The sequence below is a fragment of the Haplochromis burtoni genome, unplaced genomic scaffold (genome assembly GCF_018398535.1).
Source record: "Haplochromis burtoni strain Fernald_Lab_line unplaced genomic scaffold, NCSU_Asbu1 Contig_61, whole genome shotgun sequence".
NCBI classification, from domain to species: domain Eukaryota; kingdom Metazoa; phylum Chordata; class Actinopteri; order Cichliformes; family Cichlidae; genus Haplochromis; species Haplochromis burtoni.
The window spans coordinates 697486-720803 of NW_024582422.1; the positions used below are offsets into that span (position 1 = coordinate 697486).

General features: G+C 46.1%; 3 protein-coding genes across 11 annotated transcripts in view; all 3 read left to right on the plus strand.

The window, feature by feature from the left end:
• Window positions 1-7: 7 nt before the first annotated feature.
• On the plus strand, window positions 8-10673 carry misp (mitotic spindle positioning). 6 transcript variants are annotated; one of them, XM_005922954.3, is made up of 6 exons: window positions 11-39; window positions 1679-1831; window positions 4004-5966; window positions 9050-9240; window positions 10124-10162; window positions 10239-10673. In XM_005922954.3, exons 2-6 carry the CDS (start codon window positions 1772-1774, stop codon window positions 10326-10328), a joined length of 2343 nt encoding a protein of 780 aa, XP_005923016.1. In that variant the 5' UTR covers window positions 11-39; window positions 1679-1771; the 3' UTR covers window positions 10329-10673. The 6 variants fall into 6 exon arrangements, with proteins under 6 accessions (XP_042077059.1, XP_005923016.1, XP_042077058.1 ...); XM_042221124.1 differs by lacking the exon at window positions 11-39 and adding an exon at window positions 1907-2178 and having other exon boundaries at window positions 1817-1831; XM_005922955.2 differs by lacking the exons at window positions 11-39; window positions 1679-1831 and adding an exon at window positions 1898-2178.
• Window positions 10674-11126: 453 nt separating this feature from the next.
• Window positions 11127-20937, plus strand: med16 (mediator complex subunit 16). Of its 4 annotated transcripts, XM_005922963.2 has the most exons (17): window positions 11127-12394; window positions 12937-12973; window positions 13514-13698; window positions 13790-13897; window positions 14107-14276; window positions 14396-14677; window positions 14758-14907; window positions 15008-15113; window positions 15277-15414; window positions 15872-16086; window positions 16426-16632; window positions 17672-17882; window positions 17952-18085; window positions 18279-18471; window positions 19709-19925; window positions 20437-20520; window positions 20591-20937. In XM_005922963.2, exons 3-17 carry the CDS (start codon window positions 13560-13562, stop codon window positions 20715-20717), a joined length of 2481 nt encoding a protein of 826 aa, XP_005923025.1. In that variant the 5' UTR covers window positions 11127-12394; window positions 12937-12973; window positions 13514-13559; the 3' UTR covers window positions 20718-20937. The 4 variants fall into 4 exon arrangements, with proteins under 4 accessions (XP_005923025.1, XP_042077060.1, XP_042077061.1 ...); XM_042221126.1 differs by having other exon boundaries at window positions 11127-12973; XM_042221127.1 differs by having other exon boundaries at window positions 12937-13698.
• Window positions 20938-21923: 986 nt separating this feature from the next.
• Window positions 21924-23318, plus strand: part of plppr3b (phospholipid phosphatase related 3b) — a 14072-nt gene continuing 12677 nt past the window's right edge. Inside the window, exon 1 of the mRNA XM_005922961.3 lies at window positions 21924-22182. The gene's annotated coding sequence lies outside the window, so the exon portion shown is untranslated. The remainder of the gene's footprint in view (window positions 22183-23318) is intronic.

Below are 23318 nucleotides of genomic sequence, written 5' to 3' on the forward strand. Positions count from 1 at the left end.
AGCGTTGGCGTGGATCAGTTGTCTGTCGGCGACTGCAGGGTGAGTCCACATTCTGTTTTCCTCTCTTTATTCTTACTTGTGTGACATCATGATGACATCATCTACCTGTGTGTCCAATCTCTAATCTTGTGACTGATGACGGGTTTAATTTATTAGCAGCTTTGATGATGTTGTGAAATGTAAATAGTATTAGCCCGCCCTCCTCTGGCAGTCAGACAATATGACTGTTTAAAGCTGTTTACACAAACAGAAAACAAACAAATGATATTTACTCATGATATCACTCGTATGTTTACAATTTCCTGTCAAGAAGAAAGAACAGAAACATGTTTTTCAGTTCTGAGTTAATCTCTGTGTGTCTTAGTAATGAAAACGGATTTTAACATCTGATAAATACTGCAGCTTCTTATTGACTGCCCAGCTGATCACATGACCGATTGCGTCCAGCTGTCTTCAAGCTGCTGCTGTTGCTTTTGCTGTTATGTCTGGTTTGAAAACCTCAAGTCAGCCATCATTGTGCCAGCTCACCAGCTGTCACCTGTCCAAACAACTGTTGTCCAGCTGGTCTACAAAACATCTGTGAGAGACAAGACGCAGTCCTTTACACACCTTCATCAGCACACCTGTACGGATGCTGCTTGTTGATTTGAGCTCTGTGTTCAGCACCATATCGCCCAACAAACTGGTTAATGAAGTGACCGCTTGAACTCTTTACTGAGCACATGGATCATAGATAGGCCCAGAATGCCAGGATGGGAGGCCACACCTTATTAACCCTAATCCTGAGCACAGGTGTGCCACACAGGTGCATCTTTAGTCCTGTCCTCTGCCTCCCATTCACATTTCTCATTTTTGGAAATGAGAAGATATACTTCAAACATGCACTATGATAAACAGCTGAACCTTCACATTTATTTTATTTACAGCCTATAGCACATTTAAACTACAGGTGGTGATCCAAAGTGCCTTAAAGACATTCCAGGTCTCAACAAACACAGTTTAAAAATGCATGAAACGCTGAAAGGTGTGTTTTATTGTGTTAACTAATTATTGTGGAAAAGAAAAATTACAGTGAAATTGATGATGATTAATCTCATGAGTCATGAAACACTGCTCTCACTTACATAAGGTGCCTTTATAAGATAAAAATATTGGTATTAGTAAAATTTGAGAAACATTTTTTACATTTCAAAAAAATAAAACTCCAGTAAGCATCAGGATTACAAACCATCCCAAGGTTTAAATCAATCAACACCTGAGGGAAGCTGTGTAACACCTACAGGGTGATGTCATCAAAAGGCAAAGACCCCCACACATTACAGCAAATATATGAATGATTATTCAGAACAGTCTGAACAAAGAAAAGAATAAAATCAGCCATAATTAGACCGATTAGACTGGACATGTAGTCATACGCTTATGGACAAGAACAAAAATCATATAGGCCAATTATAATTTAAAACTATATAAAATAACCTGGTATCTAAGCAGTTAGTACAGCAACATCTACAGATTTATCACCACAAAACAAAATGGATGATCAGTTTGACAAATCTGTTTCTTATATTTTTATATTTTTGCAATTAAGAACATAAACAAATCCATAATTTTCTGATTGCTTTATTTTGAAAAGGTACAGTTCCTTAGTAACTTCCTATTTATATTACTGTTGCTTCAGGGCTTGTGGTGATTGGTTCCTGCTGACCAGGTGAGTCTGACTAACATCATCATCCAAAACCAGAACTGGTCAGATCCAGTTCAGACCGGCAGGATGTTCAGGTACACGCCTCCCTGGGTGGTTCTGTGTCACAGTCTGGACCAGGAGACGAAGGTGAGACACGCACTTTCTGTCCCCAGGGTCAGAGGTCAGAGTGGTGTGCTTGCATTACTTGCTGTTGTGTTACAGAAGCTGCAGTTCAGCTGAGGGGGGCAGCAGGGAGTGCTCTTCAGTTTGATGATCCAGCGTGGATCACGAGCTGAGGCCACTCTCCTGTCCTTCTGCGTCTTACCATAAAACACTCACAGGCTGCCACTGCCTGTTAGGAATATCATTAAAGACTGGTCTCTGGGGGCGGGGCGTTGCTTTAGGGGCGGGGCCTGTGAGTAGGCATTCAGTGACCTTTGGCACATCAGTCAGTTGTTCTTCAGGCTGTGCAGCAGGCAGAAAACTGATCAGAGGTAAGAAATCAGCTCAGATCTACCTTTACATGATCAATCAGACCTTTAATCAGTAACAACTGTAATCAATAACATCTTTAATTAATGATATTTATAATCATTGACTAGTGATGAGACTGGAAGCGCCATTTTTCTGAATCCAAGGTGCGAAGGAGAATATACTCCTTCACACCTTGCTGCCTTATTATTAGTTATTGATTGTCACATGACCAGGACTTGGTTACTTCTTGAAAGCACCCGAAACACAAAGTTTTACAGCCCTGCCCCCCGAGGATCAGTTTCTGGGTCTCTGGGTGGTCTCCAAACAGTTGGACATGTTATCAGGTGACAGCAGCGGCTTGTCTGCAGGAGGAGCTGCTTATCAGGCATGCTCAGACAGGAGGGTGCTCTGAGGCCGCCTCTGTCTGGAACACTCCAGGAATCAGTCGAGTGTCATCTGCGGCTCGTGTTTGGCTGGTGAATTTCTGCACAAACAGGTGAAAGAAGACTTTATACCAGGGAATAAAATAACAGGCCTGGGGACCAGAAGAGGCCCTCTGAAAGGCCGGTCTGTTCCTGTGGCGTGACGGAATAAAAGTTCGCAGATGCCCACATAACTGCCCACAGGGGTATCAGAGCAGCTACTGAGTGCTAAAGTGATTTCTGAAGCTCTTTCAGGAGCGCTCAGGTGTGAGGAGACGGTAGCATAAAGAGTCCCTGACAGCAGGAAATGCTGGAATGACAAAGAATAAGAAGAAATGTTGTCTCTGAGCACCTCATAGCATTTCCAGCCTGCACGGACTAAAGATTATAGATGGCCATCACTGCCGGTCTGAGTCCTGACTCAGCTCAAAGACACAGACAGGTGAGGAGCACACCTCACCTGATGTCCTGCACTCAGGTGTGTGTGAATCTGTAACCCTGGCATGCTCAGCTGATTGGTGACGGCTCTGAGCCGCAGTTCTCCGTGCTAACAGGCCTTTTTACAACTTTGTCAGCTTTTGAACTTTGAACTGCTGCAGGTTTATAACCCTCTGACCTCCACCTTTATCCGAGCAGCTCTGAACTTTATCCGTTTTATGGTGGATTAATTATTAGAGTTCATGACCACAGACGAGCTGCCTTCCCATAAACGGTCATATGACTTCAGTCAGTCTTTTACGAGAGTCGCTGTAAACGTTATCATTGATCTATCATTCCTTGGATTCAGTTAAATTTCCTCCATAAAAACTCAGCTGCTGATTCCAGTTCAGGTCAGACATGCTGCAGTCAAACACGTGCCCCGGGGCCCTGAACCAGCCCCCCAGCTGGATAAATCCGGCACACTTAGTGAATGTACAGAGAAAAGTACAGGAAGTGATTAGTGGATCGGTTCTGCTTCTCCTCATTTCCTGTCTGTGTCTCGTGTTTAGTGACAACGTTCATATAAAACACATTCCTAATGATGAGGTCAATGAGTCCCTGTGGCCCCAAAGCTCAGGGTTTTCTCTGAAGTTTATGGATTTGATAAACTTCTTTAAGTGGTCACAGCAGCTCCACCCACCTGCCCGATGATAACCGGTCTGCTGTGACCTCCTGTCTCAGCTTCCGGCTCCATGTTTGGATGGATCTGAGTCTTTTCAACCCTTATGTTCAGTGCAGGGTCTGTACTTTACAACGTAAAGTGCACTGAGGAAACCACTGTTGTGCTTTGGCACTATATAGATAAAACTGAGTTGAACTGGATGTTTCCAATGCAACCAATCAGCCCTCCAAATTGATTCCTGTTACTAGAGAAACTGTCCTATCCCTATTGCTCTCCTCTGTGGTTGCCACAGTAACCATTCTTTCCTCCCTGTTGTTTCAGAGACTTTCTGCGGGCAACCATCAGGATGTTTTGACTTTTCCATCTTCTCAGTCGAGTTCTGTTCATCACCATCTGTCAGAACCTCTGTCACCCGCTGGTTCTGCCACACCACCTGCAGCCATGGACAGCACTCCAAAGAATTGGGTTTTAAAGCCTCTGTCCCCCACGCTCCAACCATCAGACCTACGCACCATTGCTGTACCAGCCCCAGGTCCAAATGACCTGGACACCGCCTTTAGGAGCATCTCAGTTTCACACAGTCAGCCTTGTGTAGTTGTCTCCTCCCAGCAGGGCGACGAGTCTCAGGATGTTGTGGTTCAGGCCCGGCAGATTGCTGTGTCGCCTGATGGGGGAAACTCCAGTGACGAGTGGCAACCCAGCAGTCCCAGCAGTCCTGGCAGCAGCTCAGGCTCTCATTGTGGGTTTTACTCCTTTGTGGAAGATCCAGAAAGCCCCAAGGCTGAGCATAATGAAGCTTGGATGGTCTCACCCCAGCGCCAGGCTATGCTGGCCACCCTGAAGCAAGAGAAGGGCTTCAAACTACAGACCTACACAAGCAGCAAGAAACCCGAGAGTCTATTCTCAGAGGGCAACGGAGACCTGCAGTACAAGGTTGATGCAAACAATGGAATCAGAGTGGTTGGTGAGGAAGAGGAGAAGGAGCTTCGCAAAGAGATCATTCGTACCCAAGCTCCAAAGAAGAGTGCTGGGTTTCAGGACCAGCTGAGCTCCCAGGAGGACCTGAGCCAGTCTACAAACAAACTGATAGAAGGTTTCAGTTTAAGCTACAAGCCAGTCAGTTCCAGACCAGAACCTCCTCGTCCTGCTGAGCCCGGAACCATCGACAAGGAGCAGATCAACTTCAACACAATCCGACAACAGTTTCTGAAGTTGGAGCAGGACCGGCTGAAGGCTCCGTCCAGTCCTCTGAAGTCCCCAAGAACACACCTGAAGTCATATTTGTGGCCAGATCTTGATGTAACCACACCAAAGAAGGTGGAGACAAGTAACAACGCAGCACAGTTTAAAGCACCTGAAGAAGATGAAGCATATCGACAGAAGAAGGTGACGGTGTTCCAGACTGAGGAATGTTTGAGCAGGCAAAGCAGCGTGTTTGATGACCTGGACTCTGGACTGGAGGAGCTATCAGGAGAGGTGGGTGGTGGCTACGTCAGCGATGATGGGGTGTTCAACGATAACGTACAGCAGCTGAACAGACCCATCAAGTCCACTAGTGCTTGTGAGACCCCAATTGAACGGGAGATTCGGTTAATCCAGGAACGTGAGGAGAACCTGCGCCGCTCTCGAGGCCTGAAGCTTAGTGACAGTTGGGGACAGATGGTTGAGATCAAAACCAAACGCTTACAACCACGACCAGCACCGATCAAAATGAAAGAGAAGACTCGAGTGAGCTTCATTGTCCAGGGAGAGGTCAAAAACGAGAACCAGAATAAGCTTGATCCTTCTCAGAATATCGAAGAGACTAGAAGTCAGTCGGAGCCACGAAACAAGGACAGGTGGACAGAGGAGAGCAGCCAGCCTGAGTCTGAAACAAGTGAAGTCTTTCCATCTCCTTGCTGTCCTCATCGACACCCTGAAGAACAAAAACAAATGAGCCCGATTCCCTCTTCCTTGATCGAGATAGACTCTGGGGTCCAGGACAGAAGACGTCTTGACCAGGATCAAGTGTTTTCCTTTTCCTCTACTGCCTCCCTAGCATTGACACCTCAAAATGAAACAGCCCTTCAGTCCTGGAGGGAGAGCCTGAAGTCCACTGGCCTGCAGTGTAGAGGAAAAGGAGCCCCAGACTTCATTGAGAAGGAAATTGAGGAGGCTCTGAGAAGGGAGCAGGAGCTGAGGGAGTCCAGGGAGGAAGCCAAACAGCAGCTGTTCTCTCCAGCTCCTCTGGTGGAACAAGCGACCCAGAAGGCCATCAGTCAGTTCTACCCGCCGATAAAAACAGGTACGTACTGTTGACCCGATCACAGCAAACTCAAAGTGCCCCATAATTCTCAATGTCAGTTTGTTCTGACAGTCCAATCACGTCTAAACGTTTTTTGATGTTTCCAGACCTCATTAGATTTTAGTCCTTTGATATCTCAGGAAAGACTCCACATAAATTTCAGCTTAGGACCAAATATGATTTTTGAGGCTGTTTTCAGGTCAAAGTTCACCACTCCGGCAGGAACAGGGCTTAGCTGTTACTCAGTAATCTTTGAAGGAAAACTATTTTCACCTGTTTGTAACCAACCACATATCTTCTGCCTGTCATTCACTGTCAAAACACACACCAAACCACGATTGAAAGAGTGTTTCCTCTCAGGGAGATTGGCTGCTGCCTTAAACAGAGCCAGCGCTTTGGTTTGTGAGTTTATTGTCCAGAGGTGACACTAACACACCTCTCTGAGGCCCAATGTTCACCAAATATTAGAAAGAGGACTGAACCTACCCAATCACATCAGAGTGGCTCATGGGAGAATTTGCTGACTCAGTGTTTCAGAGGTGTTTATGAGTCTGAACAGAGGCATCCCCCAACAGGCCTGGACTCAAACCCGGTTCCTCCTCAGAGTCCACACCAGCACTTGGTCTGAAGGAAAAACTCATCACACTATGACATCATTAAGACTCTGACATGAGATGGTGGCCATGTATGGCCAGACTCTAACTGTCACCGGCCTTATTAAACCCATGTAACACTGTTGTTGGTCCAATGGTGTCTGAGTGACTCATCAGGTCCAGCAGTAAAACCTCCCAGGAGGCCCACATTGGCCAATGCTGTGGTTCATGTTCAGCTCAAGGCTCTAAAATGTGCTCAGTTAGGTTTAGGAAAAGATGGTTTGGGTTGAAATATGCTGTTTCACAGTAACCCTGCTCTGTTGCATTAAATTATTGTGTTTCGGGACGATGTGTGGAGCAGCAGTCACAGTGACTGACTGAAGGTTAAACACATCTCATCACTGTTAGCTTAAATTAATCAGCAGGTTTAAAAGTCAAATATGTGGAAATGTCCACAAAGCCAAACAGTAACCTATAACCATATTTGCGCTTAGCTGTTCTCAGATGTTCTTCAAAAGAACTATTTAAAGTTTTATTCAAACAGAGCAAAGACAACAAATGAAGTGGTAAAAAAACAAAACACAAAGAAAAGCTGTGAGGCTCACATGTATCCATACTCAGGACAAGCAGGATGTTATACAGTTTCCTCCAGCTCATCACTGTCATTAGTTTGTAGTTTTCAGGGTTTGTTTCAGTCTGCAGTTCCTCTGTCCACCTGGTGCTGTATGGCGTTATTTTTGTGCCACTATTCTGAGTGCACGTAAAAAAAAATTTGAGCGCATGTAAACATTTTCTTTACAAGTGTTGTATTTTGAGGAGAAATTTATCTTGAGCAAAGAAAAGCTACATTTTGAGCGAACAAAATTCATTGCTGCATGCAAAAAATGTATTTCAGTGTTTGCTGTTATCCATAGAAACACACAGTAACAGCTCCTCTTGCTCAGTTTTTGCATTTGTTCTTGCTCAGATCTCTGCGGACCTGTTCGCAGTGTGTCACTTGCACTCTGAACATCTCTGCTCCCTGTGCGTTCAACTCTTTCTATAGACTGTTATATTTGTGCCACAAAACCAACCAATCACACACTTGGATGCAAAAACTTCTGATTGCCTGTTTTGGTCTCTCTTTGGTCTCTCTTTGTTCACTCAAATTTAGTTTTTCTTTGCTCAAAATAAATCTCTCCTCAAAATGCAATGCAACAACTTGTTTTTACGTGCGCTCAGAATAGTGGCACAAAAATAACGCCATACTGCTGCTATCATCAGATTTTCACAAGCAACTTTGACTAACAGGGTTTTTTTTGTTTATAAACACCCAGTTTGTGATGTTCTGACTTAAGTGACTAACAACAGGTGATGCTGAGGGGGAAATCTTCAAAATAAAAGACCCAGAGATCAGAGCAGAGAGACAGAGTGCTGCTGAAGGTTTAAATGGAATCCACTGAAGGAGTGTGAAAATGATCTGCAGGAAGGAAGGTAAACTTGTTACATAAAAATCAGAGAATGAGTAACTCAACGAAAGAAATGATCAAAGTCCAGAGAAGCACCGAAATCCACTTCAGTCAATCAGTAACAGCTGCTCCAAAGCCACACACACACACACACACACTCGCTCATCAGAGCAGGCGACCAATCAGCACATTCTGTTATCCAGAGAATCCACGCTGGGAAACATTGCAGCAGCGCAATCTTAAGAAACCCTGCCTCACAGCAGACATGATGAGCAGACTGTAGATAAAAGATGGACCCAACCTCTGTGATGTTACTCATTGGTTTATGAACCCCTGGTTTTAACGGTTTCGCTGCATGATCATCATCAGTGTGCATCCTCAGACTGTACAGGTGTATCATACAGACACAGATATCTGCTAACCAGTGCTCAGTAACATCCAATTATAATCCTCAAATCTCACTGCACACCCAAACTGGAGCTTAGACCTGTTGGACTGTGTGTTGGTACAGTAACCTCTCAGCAGCCATACAATTGGTCAGATGATGTCATTAAAAATGCTCCAAAATCTCCAACTGCACAAACACGGTGAAGCTAGTGTTACAGGTACCATGTGGCAACACCTGTAGAAAGCTATATATGTGTCCTGCAAGCAAATTTTCAAATGAAAATATCGCTTACATTGAAAGTAAAATAGCTTAAATATAAATGAATTCACATAAATGTGATCACATGTTAGTGGATATCACACTACCAGACAGCTAGTAGCTACAGACACATGGAAGTCTTTGAGGACTTACTTACTGCTCCCTCTGCTGGCCGTTAGAGGAACAACCACAGCTTCACATTAAAATGATTCCACTGAATATAACTGAAAACTGGAAAGCTCCACCTTAAATGTGTTTCGTGTTTAAAGTTCTGTTTCCATTTAAATAATTTAAAAAAAAAAACATGATTGGAGGAAACAGCTGCTGTTCAAACACTGATGACATCACAGCGTGTCACATATGACGTCATTCATGATTTCCTCCACGGTGTTTCAGAGAAACCAGCCAGCGTGTCTTCTCCTCGCCCCTCCCTCCGTCTGCCCTCCGTCTCCTTCATCACGGCTCGGCCCTGGACCTCCTCCTCTCCCTCTCCCTCCTCCCCCTCCCTAGCAGTGCGAGGTCTGACGGAGACTCTGCTGCAGAACTTTGAGGAGTATCGAGCCAAACTGAAGCTGGAGGAGAGTGCAGTAAGTAGTTTTGCTCTTTCTGTTTTTCAGCCTCTTCCTGCTTCAGGAGATGATGAAGATGATCGGTTAGAAGTTGTCAATGAAATGATGCTGCACAAATAAAATGGAAGTGAATAAAATAAAAACCAAGGTCCAACAAAGCTGGGTCTGTGTGAACTGTAAAACAAGCCAGAATGCAACAATCTGTAAATCTATTAAACTAATATATTATTTACTACAGAACACAGAAAACACATAAAATGTTTAACCATGGTAAATGTTTGAATAAAAATATGAGCTTGTGTTGAATCTGATGGCAGCAACACATCTAGACAGGTCCATGTTTCCTCTTCCGTAACATCAGTCTGTGAGCTGAGGAGAACAGCTGAAGATCACAGAAATCCAATACTGATTTACAGCCTCATCCCTGCGCTCAGATCCACTGAATATGCTGATGATGTCATGTTGTGTAATTGATAAAATGTTCACAGCAAGGACTGTGATTCTGAAACAGGTTGGTGAACTTCTGAGAAGCTCCACCTCTCTGAGAGGATCTTTTTCCACCTGATCACGTGGCCGACCTGCTGCCAGCTCCCTTTGATCTTTTCTTTTGCACTGCTGGACTTTGACACACTTTTGCTGCTCCGTCGCAACTTTTAGGTCAAGTCGCTGATGCCAAATTCCACATTAGCTCAGATTTGTTATGAAACAGTAAAATGTCTCATTTTGAGTATTTACTGTGTTTTTGTGCTCTATTGTGGATAAAATATGAGTTTATGGGATTTGCAGATCATTGGATTCTGTTTTTATTTGCAGTTCAACCAGCGTCCTGACTGTTGGAACTGAGGTTTTAAAACTGCACAATAATAACAGAATCTATTTTTATTTGTTTGTTTCTTTACAGTACGCAGGGATCCAGCCAGTTGATGAGATCAACAACGAGGTATGGGCTTCTCCTGTAACCTTAACCCCTTTACTCCTTGTCTCCTTAACTCCTTGTCGTCTTGGCCTGTTTTCAGGTTGTGGAGTCGACTCGAGTCAATCGACATAAGAACCAGGGAGCTCTGCTCTGGGAGGCCAGACAATTTGCCAACCAGGAGAACCAGTGAGTGTGCCTGACTCCAAAACAGGACTCGACCTCAAGCAGCAGGGCAGGAGATCCTGAAATACGGGACTGAGTTTCTCTCCTCAAGCTGGGATGCAGTGGTTTCTAAAGACGCTCCAACAGAAATGGCTGTTGCTGATTGGTCCTTGAAGATGACAGCAGTTCCCCTTGTCTAATCAGCAGTCCGTTGGTTAGAGCCTAAAACAGAGACAACGTGTCTGATTCATCTAGAGAAAAAAAGATAGTTCCAGTGTTTATCTGGAGACTTTTAATCTGACACAGCAGCACGGGAAGTTTCTGATTGTTTTCATGATGCATCAAAAATAAAAAATGATTTTTAGTCCTCAGACATTCAGATGGTTCACTGCAAGACACAAACATCTGCCAACAGCTGCAGCATTATAGCAGAATCCCAGCGACAGGAAGCTCAGTTTTACCTGCTTTCTGAAAAACACCTGAACAGAGGGTTCTAACTTTCTCCAAGAGATCCAGAAACGGGAAGTGTAGCCAAACAGAGCACCCCAAACCCATCTCTGAAACAAAGGTTTACAATGTGTTTTTAGCAGCATTACCAGAAAACCTTCCACACAAAATTAAACAGTGATTCTCATTGCTTTAACCCCCTAAGACCCGAACTCTTTCATTGCATGCATTTTTAATTTCTCTTTGCTATTTGGGCTGATTGGGACCTGATGAATGTAAAAACAAAGAATTACCAGATTTATTTATTTTTTTACCTGATTTTTGTTTATGAGAAAAATGAGATCCACATATGAGGACATTTGTTTTAAATTTTGATAGAACAGTGGCAGTATAATGTCCCCGTAAGTGGATATCAGGCCCTTGTAGAGCAAAATTTTGTATTTAGGTCTAGACAACCAAAAATGTGATGTCCACATATGTGGTAACCAGGTCGTAGGAGGTTAAACTGACGTTTCATTCTAGTTTATTTGTAATTTACCTGCATTTCTTTGTTTCGTGTTTTGATTTGATGTAAAGCACCTTTGTAACACCTGTTGTATCCCGACATGTGCTACACAAATACATTTACTTACTTAAACACACCAACACAGCACAAAACATAAACACAATAAACAAACACATTATTTGGTTACACTCACCTCATCGTTATACAAACGATGAGGTGAGTGTAACCAACAAAATCAGAGGGTACCTGGTGACAGCAGAGAGGAAGAAATCTCTTTAACCGGGAAGAAAAATCAGGATCAGGGAGGAGGAGACAGGAAAAGAGGATGTGATGTTTCTCAATAAAGTCTTTCTTTACTTCAGTCCACACAAAAACCAACCATATGGACAGCATCCTGCTCATGATACAACACAAAAGGTGATCAAAAAATAGAAGATCGAACTCACTCATACAGCAGATCATTAGATCAGACCATAATGTAGCTGTGCACCCTGTCAGTGTGAACTCACAGCTAAAGAAAAAGTCACCTGACACCAGATTTAAAATATGTTTCTGGACAGATGAACAAGATGACAATGCATCGAGGTCGGATATTTTTTTCAGTGTTAGTTTCCATTATTAAAAACAACAACGAGTAAATACTAGTAAAGGAAATCACAATAAACTAAAATCGGGTGCAGGTATCTTTTAATTTTTTTCCGCCTAGAAGACTTCGCTCAGGGAAGAATGTTATCGGGGATAGAGGATGGTGTCCGCGGCGCCCGTCAGATAAACAGCCGGTTCGTCGCACAGGGCCGATATCAAACTGATCACAGAGGTTATATCAGTCATCTCACAGACAAACACGTTTATATGACACGCGGCTTAAACGTAGACGCTGTTTGAGTAGAGCTTTGGGGTGCCGTCAGTTTTTATAGTCAGGCAGCTGTAGAGGCAGCTACGGGGTCCCCACATCCTTTTAACAGAGAGCGGTTTGTTTTTAACAGCAGCAAGCAAAAAGCGCTGAGTTTAACTCAAGTCTGGTGTTTCAATGTTTTGGTGTTTTAATTACTTTAAGTTAATATTAAACAGCCTTAAAAACAGGAAAAGAAAAACGGCTAATTTTCATTCTCATCTGCGTGACAGAAGCGGAAAACCTTCAGGTGAGCTAACGCTAGAGGCTAGTGCGGCTGCTCATTCACTGTTGTGACTGAGTACTTTGAGTACTGTGACTATGGTGTTATTTGGCACGGCCTGGGTGAACAGTTTGATGTTCAATTTGAAAAAGAAGCAGCTGAACTGCTTGAAGTTTGTAAAGACGTTTCGTGCAACAGGCTTCTTCAGTTCTACAAATTAAGGTGGAGGGTCCCAGGTGTTTAATCCCCATTAGAGGTGATCCTGGGTCATTTACCCACTAGTGATCACGTGAGTCAACACCAGAACCAAGGTATGAAAGAAGGTAGAGCTTAGTGGGGTTTAATGGTGCAACCACTGTGAGATGTTGCCCCAGCCCATCGTGTGACCTGTTGAGGACACCTGAGCCAAGGTGTGAATCTGGGTGGAAATAGTCGGTTTTGTAAACCCCGCCCTCTGTTCAAAGATGTTCGTTCACAGTGGACATAGATGCTTCTTCCACTAACCATCACTCCTCTCTGTCCGAAATGTGAACATTGGCATCCTCAAAAGAGTGACCTTTGACTTTTAGATGCAGATGTACAGCTGAGTCCCTCTTCTGTGTACAGGTTTGAGCTTTCCTTGCAGCACGGCACTGCACAGCATACACTGTTGTTTAGTTTGTGTTTGTGTTTGGGATGAACCAGTTTGTGTCTGAGTGTGTGGCTGGGTCTGAAGTACACTGGGATGCTTCTATGATAAACCTGCTACATACGGGATTACAGTGTTGTTCCCCTTTGTCCTTCTTATTCTCCCTAGTTGGTGTCTGACCTTCTTTTCTGTGCATCTTTGTTGATTTGATGAAAGTCCAGTGTGGACAACCACATGTTTTAAGAGCTTTCTTCTTTGCATGTATGTTCCTTTTCTTTCGTCCTTCTACTTGTGCTTTGCTTTTTCACTTATCTGTAGTGCTGTCCCCTTTGAAAGTTTTACTTTCCACTACTTCGGGTAAAGGTGGCACTGGAGAGCCTGTGGCTCATGCATCTGTCTGACACATGTAGTGGTAAGGCAGAGGTCTGATCACTCATGTTCATCTCTGCTCTATCCACACAAACAGGTCAGTAATCGGTGTTTAAGTGATTAGAGCAGCTGACTAGTCTGTTTTTTAGGTGACACATCCACCTGGGATCTAGATTCTTCTTCTGTGGTGGAATCATGGAACTGGCCTATGTGTGTGAGTGGGAGAAGCGTCCGAAGAGCACGCACTGCCCTTCCATCCCGCTGGTCTGCTCCTGGTCCTGCAGGAACCTCGTGGCCTTCACCACAGACCTGAAGAGCGAGGACGACGACAAGAGTACACACACACACACACACACACACACACACACACACACACACACAGGTGAACACACAAACACACGCTGAACTTGATGTTCTGTTTTCAGATGTGAGTCACATGATCCATATCATCGACACTGAGCACCCCTGGGATGTTTTCTCCATCAACTCTGGACACACTGAGGTCATTTCCTGTCTGGAGTGGGACCAATCAGGTGAGACTTCAGTTAAATGTTTTGGAGATGAGCTCAGCTGATTTATTGACTGTTATTGGTCTGGAATCTGATGGCTATAAGCTGTTCAGACTGTGCCAGCAGGAGAAGCTGCTGTTCTCCTGCTTTATGTAAGTACATGCTGCAGTGTCACGTTCTGCTGAGAGAGACAGGAAGTGACGTGTGTGTCTGTGTGTTTGCGCGTGCTGCAGGCTCACGGCTGCTGTCTGCAGACGGCGACGGGCAGATCAAATGCTGGTCGATGTCAGATCACCTGGTAAATAGCTGGGAGAGCGTCCTATCAAGCTCGCTAGACGGAGACCCCATCATCGCTCTCAGCTGGCTGCACAATGGTGTCAAGCTGGCACTGCACGTGGAGATGGTAATAGCTGCCCACACATGTGCACACACCTGCTGGCTCGTTGCAGTGATAGCTCTGTGTCTTAACACTCACTGAGACCAGTTGAGTAAGCCCTGCCTCCTCTTCTACTTTTGCTTCAGTCTGGCTCCACAAACTTCGGGGAGAAGTTCTCACGGGTGAAATTTTCACCGTCCTTAACGCTGTTTGGCGGTAAGCCGATGGAGGGCTGGCTGGCGGTGACGGTGAGTGGTTTGGTGACTGTGTCGCTGCTGAAGCCAGGCGGCGCTCTGCTGACAGCGAGCGAGAGCCTGTGCCGGCTGAGAGGGCGCGTGGCGTTGGCGGATATTGCCTTCACTGGAGGAGGGAACATTGTGGTGGCTGCCACAGATGGTAGCAGCTCCTCGCCTGTGCAGTTCTACAAGGTAAGGACGAAAGATGCTGGCGTTACCAAGGGGCTCTCACCTCTTATGCTAACCTGACATTTTACCTTTGTTTTTTTCAGGTGGTGGTCAGTGTGGTGAGTGAGAAATGTCGCATTGATACTGAGCTGCTGCCCTCACTTTTCCTGCGCTGCACCACCGACCCGCTGAGGAGGGAGAAGTACCCCGCTGTCACCCACCTCAAGTTCCTGACCCGGGAGAACTCTGAGCAAGTAAGACCAGTGTGACCAGTCAGATCAATAAGACAAGTGTGACCGTTAAACCCGAGACCACCGGGACCTTCAGAACTCAGAGCAAGTGTGTGCTTTACAGGTTCTGCTGTGTGCGTCCAATCAGAACGGCAGCATCGTGGAGTGCTGGTCTCTGAGGAAGGAGGGACTTCCTGTTAATAATATCTTCCAGCACTGTTCGCCTGTGGGTAAGAAAACCCAGCACCAGGCAGGAAGTGATGTAACAGCCAGCTAATCGTTGGCATAGTGACAAGAGGCTTTAAGAATCAGACTGTGTGTGTGTGTGTGTTCATGACCACTGACCTTTTGTATTTAATGCCCTGACTTTCTTTATTTGACCTCTTCTGACAGTGGGAGAGAAGCAGCCGACCATCCTAAAATGGCGGATCCTGACGACCACCAGCGACCTGGAGCGTGTGTCGGCTGTCGCTCTGCCCAAGCTTCCCATCTCCATCTCCAACACTGAACTGAAGTTCTGCCCCGGACTCGGTGAGCCTCAGAGCTGGAAATGGCTGGTTGTTCTTCAGGGAGGTGTACACGCGTGCTGCCAAGCACCTTCATCAAGCTCAGAGTTTCTGTGGTCAGGGTGATCGTTCTCATGTTGATTTGAAAAAATGGCGGTAGAAGAAGAAATGTGTAGGAGGAAATCAGAGTACTAAACGGGCCAATCACAGTCATTGTGGGCATGGCATGTCTGTTACGGCATAGTGTTTGCGCACAGCACTGGTAGGAGGAGCCTCAGACAGCGACCTCATTGTAATGTCACTGTGTTTCGTTTACCTGGTGAACTTTATTTTGGGCCATTACCAAATCTTAAACCGCGATGCTTGTTCTGGACCGTCAGGTCTGACACCCTGCTGACCCCTGAAGTTAAAGGTTGATCTGGCTTCCTTTAAAGATGGTGGCAGGACTTTGTTGTAACCATCTCATCTAATTGTGGTTTCAGGTCTGGCTCTGGCGTTTCATGATGGCAGCATCCAGATCCTGCACCGCCTCTCCCTCCACACCATGGGCGTGTTCTACGGCGCCTCCTCGGCACAGCGCCCTGGAGATGAGTCGGCCATCAAGCGCCAGAGAACCGCCGGCCCCACCGTTCACTTCAAGGCCCTGCAGTTCTCCTGGACCTCATTGGCTCTGGCTGGAGTTGACAACCATGGCAAGGTGAGGACACACAGCTGGGTTCTGGTTCAGCCCAGATCAATAAAACGCCACACGTTAACAATCAGAGATCAGATCGATCGGTTTCTTATCAGTTGATTAATTTAGCAGAGAAACTGTTTCCTCTGGAATCCTGACATCTCCGTAACCTACATGACTTCTGTGTGAAGTAACTCAATCGGGTTGATGAGAAATGTGAAATAAGAAATTTGAAAGCAAAACAACCAAATAAGGTCTCCAGAGAGTGAGCCGAGGACGAGTCGATGGACATCTGGACAGTTGCCGCTTTGAATCATTCAGAAATCGAATTCTAATCTGTTTGTTTGTTTGTTCTCTCGTCAGCTCCACATGCTGCGTGTGTCGCCCTCTATGGGCCAGGTGCTGGAGATGAACACGACGCTGCGTCACCTACTGTTCCTGCTGGAGTACTGCATGGTGACGGGTTACGACTGGTGGGATGTGCTGCTGCATGTGCAGCCCAGCATGGTGCACAACCTGGTGGAGAAGCTGCATGAAGAGTACATGAGGCAGAATCAGGCGCTGCAGCAGGTCAGCAAAGCATGCTGGGAGAAAACCACAAGGCCGGGTCTTTAAGTGATGACATATTAACCCTGCTTCTGGGTCCAAACTGCTCTGTTTATTAAGGCTGTTGTGTTTTTAACATGTTTTGTTTCTATTTAATCTCAACAAGACCCTAAAAACAGTCAGTGATCGCTGTCGGCCTCTCTCGGTTTTTATTACCACTGTTCATTTTAAAGCTCAGTTTTTAAAACCTTACTATGTAACTACAGTCCAGCCCCTGCAGCAGTATGTAAATGACTAACCTCGTATTGTGGATGGATTATCTTAGTTGTTCTCCTGACTGAAGTTTGGTCCGTTTACAGCATCTTTTTTCTGCCATTCGATTGCATTTGTCCCTAACCATTGGGAAGCCGCGGGTTAACTTTTATCAAGTGGAGAAAAAAAAGTTAGCATTCATCCTCCAGCTTCACTCTGCTAATTTGTTTATATTACGCTAACTGTAGCTGTGTAGCTAGCCAGTAGCCACTATGTAGCACATCATTATATACCAACAAGCCCAACCTCAGTAACCCTACAAACGTCACTGCTGTTTAGTTTTCTGTCTTGTTCTTCATGTTCTGCTTCATGAATCAGGAAGATTCAGTGACTGAACAGGGCTGAAGCGGTTAGCACTCATCAGCTTCACAAAGGCAGAATCACAGTAGCAGGTTTTTATCAGACTACAGGAAGTAGTCCCTGTGGTTAGGACCAGGCAGCACATGTGTTTAAAAAAAAAAAAAAGTCTTACATTTGGTCTGGATGAGCAGTAAAACGTTTGTAGATGGAGGAACATGAAGAGGAGGCAATTTGCGCTCACTCTTTAGAAATCCAACCGTAGGTTTTCTTCCTCTGCACCTAGACAGGGTGCTGTAAGAATGCTTTCAGCATTATTAAATGTCCCAGTAATTATTTACCATTAATTTGAAAATGCAGGACAGGTGAGATGATGAAAGTCAGCAGAACGCAGGAAGGGGTGTTTCTGATGTTTCTGGCTCGAGCACTTCCCCTTTGCCATTCTCTGCTTCAGGTTCTGGCGACACGCATTGTGGCAGTGAAGGCTTCTCTCTGTAAACTCTCCACGGCGACAGCGGCTCGAGCGTGTGACTTCCATGCCAAGCTACTGCTTATCGCTATCAGCTCCACCCTCAAGTCTCTGCTGAGGCCTCATGTCCTCAACACGCCGGACAAGAGTCCTGGAGACCGACTGACAGAGATCTGCGCCAAAAACACAGACACAGGTGAGACCGCAGGTGGCGGCGGTGACCCATCATGTGTGGGTGGTGGCTGATGGCTCCATGTCTCCTCAGATATCGATAAGGTGATGATCAACCTGAAGACGGAGGAGTTTGTACTGGATGGTCCTCCTCTGCAGTCTCTGCAGCAGCTCATCCAGTGGGTGGGAGACTTCGTCCTGTACTTGCTCGCCAACCTGCCCAACCAGGTAAGTGAAGTCGGGTGGCGATGCACACACCTTATTCCATGTTAGGAGGAGTGACTCGGAACCATTCCAATGAAACAGAAGCTGTAAGCAGATGTAGATCAATCAGTTCGTCTCCAGGAAGCAGAACTCAGTAGAACTCATCATGTTTGGCTGATGACCTCTGATCCCGGGTTTATGTATGCTGCTCTCATAGGGCTCTATGGTCCGGCCCGGGTTTGGCTTCATGCGGGACGGGGCGTCTCTGGGGATGCTGAGGGAGATGCTGGTGATGATCCGGATCTGGGGTCTGCTGAAGCCCGGCTGTCTGCCCACCTTCACTGCCACGTCGGACAACCAGGACAGCATGCTGCTGCTGTTCAGGCTGCTCACCAAGCTGTGGCTCTGCTGTAAGCAACACACCTCTGGTCAGGACTGGGCCACTTTATCTGACCTCAGGTCCTCTCACGTTCAGTCAAAGGTTATGAGCTTTAATCTGAGGTTTCGGGTTAGTCTTCCCTTAATCATGGTTGTTTAAAGTGAATCAGGTCAAAGGTGTGCAGGTGATCCCAGGTGTTGTTGAAGGAGCCGTGAGTGAAACAGGAAGTCCTCAACTGCAAACACCATGCAGTTCCATCAGCAGTTTTGAGGAGAAGGAAGCATCCAGCTAGGAGAGGAAAACATCTAATCATCCATGTGTAGTGTAGAGAGAACTGGATGAAAGCCTCCATCAGCCTCAGAGCAGATCAGACTAGAATGGCACGGGCCGTCACTCACCGCCACATGTAAATTGTTCTTAATTAATTTACTGTTTGTTTTTGTTGGGTTCTTTTCACGTGGAAATAAACAGATCTGACCAATCGGATCAATGCATTTGGCAACAGGTGTTCTGTAGGTAAAACTGACAGTAAGATGGAAACTGTAAATAATCCTGAGCTCAGACTCACAGCTAGCTGCTGCTACAGGTCAGTTGTCACTCTGGAAGGATTCCTCAGATCGCTCCACTGATTCCTGAAATATGAAATCCTCCCTGCTGCTCCTGAGACTTGGATGAACATCTGGACCATACAAGTGAGAGGAGGAGAGAAATAAAAATGCCTCCCTTGTGGGAAATTAAAAGAAAAAAGGGGGTCAACACTTCCAACCTGCTCCATAAAGCTGAAAGTAGCTTAGCCTATTTTATAAGTTTATAGATTTATGACTGCATTGATCCAGTATTATTAATAATAATGATAATAATAAAAATGGATTGCATTTATATAGCACTTTTCGGGCCCTCAAAGCGCTGTACAATTCCACTATTCATTCACTGTCACATTCACACACTGGTGGAGGCAGCTACAGTTGTAGCCACAGCTGCCCTGGGGCAGACTGACAACAGTTTAAATTTATTAAACAGTTTAAATCTCCTCCAGGATCAATTTCTGTGATTTCAAATCTGGAATCAACAAGATTTTTTGAACTTATCATCCCAGTTTGAGGCATGACCAGAACCACAGACGTGTGGCGTGTGCTCTTTGTCACCATCAACTTCACCTGAGCCCTGAAAACAATTGTCCTGCTGAGCTCAGCACGAGAGAAGCTTGAACTCAGGTCAAAGAGAGGCTGTCACCACTACTAAACAGTTTCCCATTTTCTGTCACTCAGCACGGGATGATGGCGCCCCCCAGGACCCCGACGACAGTCTGATCGACGAGTGCTGCCTGCTGCCGAGCCAGCTGCTGGTGCCCAGCATGGACTGGCTGCCCGTCAATGACGGTGTGATGGTGAAGCTCCAGGGCAAGCACCCACTCAGGCTGCAGTTTGGCAAGGCCTCGTCCCTGCCCAGCAACGCCCCGCCCACACCTCTGGAGGTGTTCAACAGGTAATGCACACCTCAGCCTGCAGCTTTCCATAACTGCCGTTTCACTTAGAACCTACTCGGGTCGGCTCGGTTTTTACGATTTTCCATTAGGTGGTAGTACCTGGTACTAGGTACTAATTTAGTACCCACTGGCCAGGATTCCAAGCGATCTCAGGTGTCAGCAGCCTGCATGCCACCAATTGGCTAGTCAGTGGCGTCACTCGATGAGTCATGAGAGCGTCTCCTTCATGAAAATCAATACCGCCGTTTTTGAAACCCGGCAATGAGGAACACAGCTGCACAAAGAACAACGCCACAGACCTAGCAGCAGATACACCATTGCCTCCACGTCTTCCTCTGTTTGTGTCACATGCGAATGATGTCACAGGACTTTCAGCCGAGTTCCTAGAACAACCCCACACACATTATTTGGTACTGGATTCTAATGGAAAACAAACAACACCAGGTTGAGTCGAGAAGGTACCAGTGACTGTGCTGACGGTAACTTGTGTGTTTCTGTGTGTGCTCGCAGGACTCCTGGCTCCCAGAGGATGGATAACCTGCGTTGTGTTCACATGGGCGTCTGTCCTACCGAGGAGAGCAAAGCCTGCACCAGGTGAGTCCGTGGGAAGCGATGTCACATGTTCCACTTTCATAATGACATCACTAAGCTCCGCCTCTTTCAGGTGCGGCTGCGTGACAATGCTCCGTTCTCCCAACAAGACAAACGCCATGAAGCAATGGGAGCAGCGCTGGATTAAGAACTGTTTGTGTGGCGGTCTGTGGAGGAGGATCCCGCCCACGTTCACCTGAAGTGGTGACACTAAATCACCTGTTGGTGTGGAGCTTATTCACATCCCAAACCTATTGACCAATCAGGTTCCTGAAAATGGTCTTTAATATCCAGCTGAGAACCGGCTTCATGAGACCAGTTTCTGTGTGAGGCACAGGGACTGAATCCAGTTCCGATTGATCGTTGGAGCTGCACTTTGTACATAAACAGCATTTTTCTAATAAAGCCAACCAAACTGAACGAAGTGTTTCTGTTTTTGTGTCCGAACACCTGAGAGCGCTGGTTCATCCATGTCACATCACGCTGATGGAACGAACAAATGGGTCATCGGGTGTTTCCATGGGAACAGAAGTGATGCTGCAGGAAGTGTCAGGTGGGTTCATCGTGTACACAATGTCTTTAAGGGAGAAATTACTTTAAAGACACCTGTGATCACCGTTTCTCTCAGCTGATCATAACCACCTGTCAGGTGACGCACTGAGCACCTGCGTCTGCCCATCACTCTGCTTGGTAGAGGTGCATCAACCAGAGAGAAAGATTCTTTCAGTCACTTTTTAAAAAAATTTTTTTTATCCAGCTCATTTCCAGCTGCAGGTAAAAATAGGAGAATACAGTTTAAAGTCTCTCTCTCTCACTCAACTCTCTCTCTCACACACACAGTGAAAGGTAATGCAAACATGTAGTCACCACTCTGAGGACTCAAAGTTCAGTTTTCACATCATGACAGCAGCTCTGAAACAGCACCCCCCTGTGGTGGACCTGCTCGTCTTTTTAGGTTGAGCACAGACAACCGCCTTTTCCTGAGTACAAAACTACATATTTAGTAATGGTTTAATTCTGTGTGTGTGATCACATATAATGATGAAGAGAAGCCTGTCGGTAAAAATTCTTATCTCTCTTCCATCCACATGGATATTTGTAAAATGTTCTCTGTTCAGGTCACAGTGTCTGAATTCAGGATTTAATATTAATAAACTGGAAATGATTCTGAATGAGCTAAAGAGCACCAGCCTTCAGAAGAACGTTCAGCCAGTAACACCTGCTGCAGGTGAGCTTCAGCCCTCCCAGTGTTCCCTGTCTGTGACTGTCTTGGGTTCCTCTGGGGAAAAGCATGTCCCCCCCCCTCCTGTCCCAGCAGGGGGCGCCACAGCCTGCATTCAGCTGCTTTTTCAGGCGATTAGAAAAAAAAGGCAGAATCACGTGTTTTTGTCTCTGTGACGTTTCAGGTGCGTGAAGGGTTAAAAACAGCGCCAAAGTGTAACCCTTTAGGCTCCGATCACCTGACAGCAACACGCACGAGGAACGTTTCACAGCTCGCTCTGCCCCGCCCACCCTGACACACACACACCGCAGCAGGTTCCTCCCGCACACAGACGTCTCTGCGCTGTTCTGCAGGAAACGGAACCCACCGGAACCGGACTGAGACCCAGCCGTAGCAAGGTTCCGGTTCTGCTGACGGGATCCAGAGCGGGTGGATGTTCAGAGGTGATACTGTGTGTGTGTGTGTTTTGCTGCAGAGGTGCAAAATCCGGACTGCTTTGTTCAGTTTCCGGTCCTGCTGCACCTCCACCTGTCTGTCTGTCCGCGCGGCTCCATCAGTGGGTGGAGGACCTCTGTATACTGATTGGTCAGCTGTTAAATGGCATTAATGTGACATGTGTCAGGGTGATGATGATGAAGAGCTTCCTTTGTGCAGCTGATTGTCTTCAGACTGATTTTCAGTGGTGTTCTCTGAAATGACTGAACACAGGTGTGAGGGCGTCTGTGTTGTGAGGGGGAGGGTCCGAGCAGCCGGTGTCCAGCTGCTTCCTGTGGTCATGTGATCTTCTTCTAGTAAACTCAGGTGTGTCAGAGTTCTGGCACCACATGCTGAAGCATTAACCTTTCATTATTTGAATGGATCCCTGAATGGGATTTTATCACTCCAACCTCTGAGGTGAAGGTGTAAGGGAGGCGCTAACCCCGCCCACACCATGCCACTAGGGGGCGACAGCAGTCAACTTCAGCTTCTTTTGAAGTTTGACTGCTGTGCTGTTGACTGCCCCCTGCTGGCAGTCAACAGCACAGAGGCAGAAACAGTCGCTTCTTTCATCAGAAATTTGTATGGATAAGTTTCCTCCTCTCCTCCAGATCGCAGCTCTCCCGCTGGTCTGCGAGGTCACGTCCACGACCTCACAATGACTGTAAACGGCGAGCAGACGAGGAGGACAGACAGTCAGTGTCTTTAAGCTGACTGGTCATTGTGTTGTTGTGTTTGAATCTTTAGCTCAGGATTGGTGGGTCAAACTCTTTAAAGGTCACGGGAACCGCCAGGAACGTGGATGGCACCGGTTTAAAAACCAGTGAGCGACACCGGGATGTCGCCCACTACTTTCTAAAGTCCAGTTTCCACTGTTGCAAAAAAGTGGACATGGGAATGGGGCGCATCTGCTTGTCTAATGACTTATGATTGAAAACTCATGAGCCAATCAGTGTGCAGCTTCCTACTACAGAAAATCCTCCATTTTCAAACAGTGTGACTGAAATTACCTAGCTCATTTCATTCAGGCGCAAACTTGGTGGGAGGGTTTTCACAGGACGTCTTATGCCTATCCGGTTGTTCAGTGATGACGCGACGAATC